General features: G+C 37.1%; 1 protein-coding gene across 3 annotated transcripts in view; it reads left to right on the top strand.

Annotated features, from left to right (window-relative positions):
* Positions 1-9,425, top strand: part of LOC124643716 (synaptotagmin-7) — a 649,264-nt gene that overhangs the window by 635,004 nt on the left and 4,835 nt on the right. For all 3 annotated transcript variants that reach the window (XM_047182763.1, XM_047182762.1, XM_047182764.1), the window contains 2 exons: positions 4,539-4,707; positions 8,555-8,767. In XM_047182763.1, the coding sequence (XP_047038719.1) occupies positions 4,539-4,707; positions 8,555-8,767 (382 nt within the window). The remainder of the gene's footprint in view (positions 1-4,538; positions 4,708-8,554; positions 8,768-9,425) is intronic.

Here is a 9,425-nt window from a genome sequence, read left to right on the forward strand (position 1 = left end):
GAATTTTTAATTGAACATGTATATGCATTGTTATTTACTAAATTAGTTATACCAATTCTTGGAGAACTTTTTGGTCTTACTACTACGCACGCAATAAAGCGCCGCGCGCCGCTCGACTCGACACAACATAACGAAACTACGGAAAAAGCCGACAATACACGAAGTCTTATTACTTTGAGTTACGGTCTATTTGAATTTGTTTTGACTGTACAGGGTTAATATGACAATAATTTCCGTAGTTTTAATTATTTTTGGGATAAAAAATTACCTTTATTAAAAATGATATAAATCGATTCAGTAAACGATTCTGAACAAACTAATTTCAGGATGTGCGTTAATTAAGTTACATGTTGTATAGATCATTTATACATCATATCGTGTCGTACCTAATCACATTAAATTCTATCACATACTTTATGATATTCTATGGCGAACTGTAAAAAAAATACCTAATCCATTCAGTGGTTTAGCCACAGGAGTCATTTTACGCTGTCATAATTTAAAAAGCACTGGTACTCAGCTACATCCGGTTAGGCTGGAAGCTGACCCCAACGTAGTTGGGAAAAAGGCTCGGAGGAATGTGTAAAGCAGAGATAAAGTTAGGAGTATCGAATGTTTTGATCAGTTGACAGCTGTCAGTTTTCAAGGGTGAATTTCCGTTGTTTGTAATGATTGACATGTATATGGCGTTCTAATTCTCGTACATTTTTATTCTATTTACTATGTTTGCAAATTTTTTTTTTTGTGTATTTTAAAGATTATATTAATGTATTTATTTTAATGTGATTATTAGGTACGACACACGTTGTATAACTGAACTCTCATAGTTAGAGTTAAAATAAAGTTTAAATGAGCTAGCGTTAGCTCATAGTTAGTTTCAGTTCTAAAACTAAACTAAGTACTAACTACATTTGTTTTACTAGAATTCAGTAAACTGCGAGAAAACGGCAACAATGTTTTTCATGAAACTGTATCCCACCCAAAACAAAAATGTGAAAGGCTGCCAAGTTCGATAATATGGGAATGCTTCGCCTATAAAAGAAGTGAGATCTGTTTCAGATTTTTCCCTTTACCTTAACATAAAGACCTACCTCCATGCCAAATTTCAAATCAATACGACCATTGGAAGTGGTCTAGGTTTTTGATGAGTAAGTCAGTCAGCGATTTTCTGACGTCAATACCTCAAGACCTACAATAGGTATATTAATGAAATTTTGTATTTTAGATAAGTGAGGGGGTCTCAACAGTTACTACAAATTTGATATGCGTAAATAAAATAGATTTTGAGTTACAGGGGGGTCGAATTTGGCCCGAAATGGTTCGTGTAATATAACCCACGGCCGGTGTGTCGCTTTTTTTGCTCGAACTTGGCGGACACACTACCGTGTGTCTAGATAGTGGTGGAACTATATACCGCCCAAGGTTTGCCCCGCATTCTGAAAGAACTAATTCTCGCATCCGGATAAAATAAGCATATTTAATGAAATTTTTTAAAGATGTGCCTATTAAATACTAAATAACTTTTAGCCATAACTTCGTTTACAATGTTGTGTTACTTTATAAGCATTTTCGAATCCGATACAATACTTGCTTACTTAAAAGCTTACTTAATGTTTTATCAATTAAAAATACAAATAGCCAATAAAAAATATTGGCGCCTTATGCAAAATGCCCTGTATAAAAAGAAAAATATAATTGATCAAAGATATACTTTTAAGGGCATATATAAAACAGTAAAATTTTAGTTTGCCTGATCTCACTCGTACTGAAGTATCAGTTAAAAAATACAAGAAAACAAATATTCTACGTATGTACGTCCAATTTGTACCTCCATCCAAGTTTATTTATTTAGTTTATTTAGCCGCAAATTGTAACCAGGAAAAACCCGGAAAACTCCCTCTATATTAGTAATTGTGTGGGTCACAATGTGTCTGCAATTTTCTTAATGAATGGGCGTACGAGTAAGCTTGGATCTAGTGGTTAAACTAACCACTGATAAATGAATGTGAGGGTTCGATTCCAACTCAGGCAAGTAGCAATGCAACTCTTATATATTACAATGTACTGTCTATGAATATCTTGGACTTCATAGACCGAGTTAAAGGTGCAAAAATTCATCTTGAGGAAACCTGAACTCTAAAGTTTGAAATGACCTTGAGCAAACATAGTGATTAAAACTCTTTCCTTCTCTGTATAAGAAGAGGCCTGTGCCCAGCATTGGGACAGTAAAAATTAAATACCATTTATTTAAAGTAGGCTGAAAAACAGCACATCAAAATTACATGAGACAGAAACCCAAAACGACCACCCTTCACCACTTCCTATGTATTTTTGCTGGGAAGAAGTGGAGCAACAAACTCCCCAGCAACACATGTCTGTCAATTCGGTTTGAAGAATCTTAGTACAAAATTATGCCTTCCACAATATACTTTGTGTCCATTTCACATTATTTATATATTACAAAGGTATTTTAACTAAACATACTACCTTCATTTAACCAGTTTACAAACAAGGAATGTGATAAATTATCTCGTGGTTAGGGGTGCGACAAGAACTATTACCAACGGGACTCGGTTTTACGAAAACAAATGGGTTTTTCAAAATGCAATATGTTTGTTGTACATTCCTTGTTTTGGAGAGATTGTGTTTTGTTAGTTTGTCTGTTAAAGGATTTAGTTAGTGTGAATCATGAGTGAATAAGCTAGTTACTTATATTCTATATGCACGACTATATTTTGTGGTCAAATTGTATGAAATTCCACACAAGGATTTTTAGTGTGTACCTCTACATGTAACGAACAGACAGTCACACTGTAGGTTCTGTGCTAAGTCAGTTCTGTTTATTATCATCATCAGCCTATTCTTGTCACAATGAAAGACTATGGCCTCTTTTCACACAGAGAAGGCATGAGTGTAACCTATATAATCACCACCGTGGAAAACAGAACTATAGATCACCGCGTACACTCAAGTGATCTAAAAATATATAGGTATATAAAAAAAAAACTAAAATATATTTAAAAACATTGTTGAAAGGTTCTTCTAACCTACAGACAGACATGTGTTGCTGGGGAGTTTGTTGCGCCACTTCTTCCCAGCAAAAACACATAGGAACTGGTGAAGGGTAGGCGTTTTGGGGGCTGTCTTTTGTTTTCTGACGTTCAAAAAGTGCTATTTTGCAGCGAAGTTTGAATAAACGCTTTTCCAAGTTACCGATTAAACTTTTGTAACTTCAAGTTTCAGACGATGTGGTCCTTCAACGGTAATCAAACATTGGTGTCCAAGAAACCTTATAAATAAGTTGTATTCAATTAAACCAAGCTTAATGAGTAAACATATCGCCCCGTATAACCGCGAATTGAATTCATTTGTTCCCACAAATCCATTACCACAAAATAACTCATTTGGTTGTCCAATGCTGTTTACTTTAAATCAATTAAAGTGCAGTACGATAGTTTTTAATTTGCATTTCTTTAACCTATTTCCCAAAAAAGAGGTTGCCGATTCGGATGTTTCTATTTTTTATTTCCTTTACTTCTTTAATCCTTATGGTGTTAATTCGTACTAGCCACACGCTCGTATAAAGCTGAAGAGTTTCTTTGATTGGTCACGGTAATCTCATGAACTGTTTGAAAAGTTATTTAAATACTAGACAGCATACATGTAGAGGAAGGCTTCTTTTTACCCGTGAGCGCGGAATAGTTCCAGTGGGTGTAAATGAAACCATTTGGAGAGAAACAAGTAACGTTAACAATTTCCAAGAAATTATCGCAGAGAGAAAGAGTCAATTCTTAGTCTCGATTAAATATTATATTCAAAAATTCTGTTTTATGGTATTAAGTTTGAAAAGATAGGAAAAACACATTTTAAAACTATTCTAAAGAACAATTTTACAATGCCTGGGTAAATCATTATACACCGTAGCAAAATATGGTGTTGCTGTTAAAATAATAAAAGGCGCAATGAGAATATTTTTCCATATACCAACACAAATGTTTGTGTTTATTTATTTTGTAAATTGAGTTCCGAATATTTTAATTAACAAACTTGTTTTTCAGTATAAACCAATTTAAGGCCGTTTCAATATACGATTTTATTTTTTATAAAATCTTAACATGCGTTGAATTTTTAATGATGGACGATTTTTGTTATTTTTTACGGCTCCGTTATTTTGCGATAACTGTAGTGTGTTCATCCATTTTGACTTTACTGTTATTTTAAAGATACTTATCATATCCAATAAAAATCTTCTCAGAAAGAAAATAAATGAGTATTACCTATAATTACCATATACCTTGAAAGTCCAAGTTCCGTCAAAATGTTTTCATTCCCTCAGTCGAAATTGGTATCCAAAATATTTATACCTAGAATGTAAATTTACCTTTAAAAAGTTGCATTAGTTATTTGCTTGACCTGGTACCACCCATTCATACTTGAGAGGCAGGTGTCTTAACCCCTAACCAAAATAAATTAAACCATACCCATTCCAATTCCAGACTGACTAGACTTTAAATTAACCATACCCCTTAAAATTCCAGGTGGACCTCAGCGAGAAGCCGTCATTCTGGAAAGCCTTAAAGCCCCCAGCCAAGGACAAGTGTGGGGAGCTTCTGACCTCCCTGTGTTACCATCCCAGCAACAGCGTCCTGACCTTGACCCTGCTGAAGGCGAGGAACTTGAAAGCCAAGGACATTAATGGGAAATCAGGTGCGTTGTGTTTTTTGTGACATATAATATGCTGAAAATATAAACTTAAAGGAGAGTTGCACTAAACTATAAGGATAACGAAACCATAACCAGTATACTTGCCGCCCATTGGTCAAGTCGGCGATTTGACAATGAAAATGCTTTGTTAACATTATAGATTCTATGAGAGATTTAATGGTGCAACTCACCGTGAGTATAGGTAGAACGCTCTGTAAGTTTCATTAGAGGTAGAACTCAAAAACAACTGAACATATTTGGCTAAAAATTGGTGGGGATGGGGAGGAGGGAAAGACACAGGACAATGTGCGGCTTACCTGCTTCCGTGATATAAAACATCTGTACAAGAGAAAACTTTGCTGAAGAGTAGCTATTTACACATGCTAGTGAAATACCTCTATTTATTTGAGTAAGGGGCCTAAAATTACACACCACAATGCATTTTTTGTCGTATAATTCAAAAAGCACATTCCGACAATACAGAACCTTTTTTAAATAACTTCACAAAATACAATCACCTAAGTAACCCCATACACTCAAGTACATACATAACTTCAACCTTATATCACTCCACTCAATCGTAAAATTGAAACTCCTCTTAAATTGGACTCGTAAAATGTAGATGAGGCAATTTTTTGTCAAATTTAGTACTTTTCCACTTCTTAGGGTTGTTCATAAATCTTGATATGAATCTTAGAAGTCCCGGAGTCCGGAGTCCGGAGTCCCAATTAAGTGTGGGCTCCATTTTCACGGTAACTGGAGACGATGGAAAAATGCTCGGTAGAAGGTTTTTGTTTAATGATCGCGGGTAGTAAGGTTGGCACATTTTTTTTTGGGTAAATTTGTTTTTGATTTTAACTTTTTTTAGTTATGAATGAGCAATCCTTCTCCGTGTTAGAGGAGGCCTGTGCCCAGCAGTGGGACGATAAAAAGGCTGTAACGAACGAGTTATGAATGAAATTGAATCGAAACACGACTTTATCTGCAATTTTGTGTCTGAAATTTTGTATCTGAGATCCTTACCGCTTTGTTGACAAATAGATTTTATATATTTTGATTAAATATTGAAAAATCACAGCTGAAACACCAGCTTTTATTTAAGGGTGCGTCCACATCTGGCGAATGCGCCGCGAATGCGCAGCACGCGAGCCGATCGCGAGCTGTCCGCGAGCTGCGCGCGTGCAGTCACTGCAATAGTTCGGTGCGCCTCTTTAGCGCAACTCACGCAAGGCTCGTATAGAGCGCGCGAGCGGCGCGCGATCTGCGCGCAATCAGTTCTCGCCCTTACAGTTCCGTATATTGGCTCAGTACTATCGAAGATGGCAGACGTCGCGCGCGAGCTGCGCGCGGGCGGCGCAGAAGCGGCGCACGAACAAAAATGCACGCGCGCAGCTCGCGGACAGCTCGCGATCGGCTCGCGTGCTGCGCATTCGCCAGATGTGGACGCACCCTAAAACAAAAACACAAATATCGGGTCATCCGTTGATCTACGGTACTTTAGGCAGAAACACAAAAAGAATACAAACAAACATATCGGTTTGTAAATATATGTAGTTTAGATAGTTTGATATTTTTATTGTAAATATTTTTAAATGAGATGATTAAAAACAAATTTATAGCACCTCTCTTTTTGCGTCAGTCACAGAACTAAAAAAATATTGTTTTTTTTTGCTCAAAGCTTATTTACCAAGGAAACAAGAAAATGTTATACATCAATAGATTAATTAAACCGCAATTAAGTACCTATTACTCCTTTGAAAACTTCTGGAATTTTAACACTAACGCCGGGAATTTTTCCTGGAATTTTCAACCTTTTCCGCACAGCCCTAGCTTAAGGCGAAATAACTTGATTCTTGAAGAATTTTCATGAGAACATTTCAGTAGATTAACGTGAAGTTCATTAAAGTTTTTTTTATTGAGAGCACGTTTATTAGTTTTTTATTCTATTGATATATATATAAAACCTTGTTAAAAATTATTATCTCGTTAACTTCTCACATATTACACAAATCAATGTAGGTGTTTATCCGTTAAACCAAATATTATTTCTCAAAAATCTACATGTGACAAAATAACCATCTTGTAAACACAAGATATTATGATTAATAATAAATAAAAGATGGAAGTAGCAATATTACTTCTTTAACTGCATAACACACGTATCTTGCCTCATTTTAATCACCCTTGTAAAAATCACTCGTTAACAAAAAAAAAATCATTTTTTACATCGACATAATTATGTACCACATACTCGACACCCTTCAGACACTTATCGTTTCCCACTCAACCATACTGTAATCAGGGCACCCTACACACTACGTCATTAGTACGGTTTAACTTTGTTTCAGTGTTCATAAAACCTGGTACCGATATGTCAATTATTTTTAACTCCAAAGAGAATCATTATAGTAAGGCGATTATCACACTGCCCCGCATGATGCAGCGTAGTGCGTGGATGCGTTTTTTTCCGTTGTATGGAAATATCTCCGTTTGTATGGAAAACACGCATAGTCCAACACACTGAAAATGCATCCACGCGCGTTCATGCGGATCACGCACATACATGCGGAGAAACACGCACCCCCGCGCGTAGGTGCGGGGCGAGACGCAAGATATGGCACACTGAATCCCGCAATGCCGCGCGTAATTTTGAATGGGCGTGACGTGTATATTTGAAAATGGAACTCGCTGTGCGTGAATTTACAAAACGCACCTACGCGCGTGAGTGCATGAAAAACCCGCACGATGATGCAGATCTGCACTCCCGCAGGAACGCGCGTAGGTGCGTCGACACGCAAGATGCAGCGTGATGCGGGGCAGTGTGAAGATCACCTAAGCGGTTATTACAAAAAACTTAAACAGACGTTTGTTCTGTGTTCGAGGGTGATTTGTACCATGACTAGCACCGTAATAAAATATTTTATTAGACTTTCTGTATCTAAAGGAATGTCAAACTTCTATTTAACTTTGTAACCAGTTTCGATTCAGTGTTAAAGAAGCGACACCTTGGTGAAAAAATAGTGTGAAAACTAACTATTTTTCCAAGGTTTAAGGAACCTACTTCCTGTACCTCGATAAAAATAGTCTATATCACCTGATTATTTTCCCATGAGCTCAGTATTTTCGGAGCTTTTGCAAAAACAGATCAGAAATATATGTCGGATAGGCGAAACATCAGGATGGCACTATCGTCCGACATCAGTTAGGGTAATCGTACAAAGAGATAACTCAAAAGAACTCAAAACCGTTTATTCAAATTACTAAGAACAAAAGACAGCCCCCAAAACGCCCGCCCTTCGCCACTTCCTATGTGTTTTGGCTGGGGAGAAGAAGTGGCGGAACAAACTCCCCAGCAACACATGTCTGTCTGTTAGGTTAGAAGAACCATTACAATACAAAAATCACAAGACACTTTACAATAACACTAGGTACACTACACGTAACGAAAGGCAGTTTCGAGATGTGCACAGCACGACGACTCGACCAAGACTGAGCTCCGCGGACGCCACGCCGACAACCACGACTCTGCCAAGCGCGCCAAAATGTTGTTTCACCGGAAACGCCACCAGAGGGCGCGCTTGCGTGACGTTTAGTGTCCGAACTAATGACAGTCTCCGACATATATATTTTTTTAGTAATAATATTTTTTTATTTATTCAATGTTTACAGATTCGGCCTTAGCTAAATAAAAATTACTGTAAGGTTAAGCAGAAGCATAATACGCTTATTATGCATAGCATCAGATAGAAAATGTGTGGACCAAAATATAAGAACCCTGCCTCCTAAACTAGGGTCACCTGTATCTTAGGAGGCAGCTTTTTATTATACATCTTTGATTATCTAATTACAGATCCATACGTAAAAGTCTGGCTTCAATTCGGCGACAAGCGCATAGAAAAACGCAAGACGGCCATCTTTAAATGCACCCTGAACCCGGTGTTCAACGACTCGTTCTCGTTCAACGTGCCCTGGGAGAAGATCCGGGAGTGCTCCCTGGATGTCCAGGTCATGGACTTCGATAATATCGGGAGGAACGAGCTCATTGGGAGGATATTGCTTGCTGGTGAGTTAGAGAAATTTTGAATGACCCGACTGTGTGGGTTATGTTTTTGTGTAGGTATATGTATGAAAATAGATGGGTTAGGCCACATCTAGCCCACATGAAATCTGGCCCGAGGGCGATATGTCTCCTCTAAGGACAGGTAGACAAGTGGCCCACTGGGGTAAATTCAGGGGTTATAGATAGATAATACTTTATTAGGTACACATTTTTTTATATTCTAACTTTAAAACTAATAAAAGTAGATGACAGTCTTATCAGACAACATTTGTTTTGCAAAATCTAGCGCCTAAATGATTGATTAGGGCATGGTGGTCTTAGTTGTGTGGCAATAGATATACAACATGTAACTTAATTAACGCACATCCTGAAATTAGTTTGTTCAGAATCGTTTACTGAATCGATTTATATCATTTTTAATATAGGTAATTTTTTATACCAAAAATAATGAAAACTACGGAAATTATTGTCATATTAACCCTGTACAGTCAAAACAAATTCAAATAGACCGTTACTCAAAGTAATAAGACTTCGTGTATTGTCGGCTTTTTACGTAGTTTCGTTATGTTGTGTCGAGTCGAGCGGCGCGCGGCGCGATATTTGCTTGCGTAGTAGTATGACCAAAAAGTTCTCCAAGAATTGGTATAACTAATTTAGTAAA

Source organism: Helicoverpa zea, chromosome 28 (genome assembly GCF_022581195.2).
Source record: "Helicoverpa zea isolate HzStark_Cry1AcR chromosome 28, ilHelZeax1.1, whole genome shotgun sequence".
Lineage (NCBI taxonomy): Eukaryota > Metazoa > Arthropoda > Insecta > Lepidoptera > Noctuidae > Helicoverpa > Helicoverpa zea.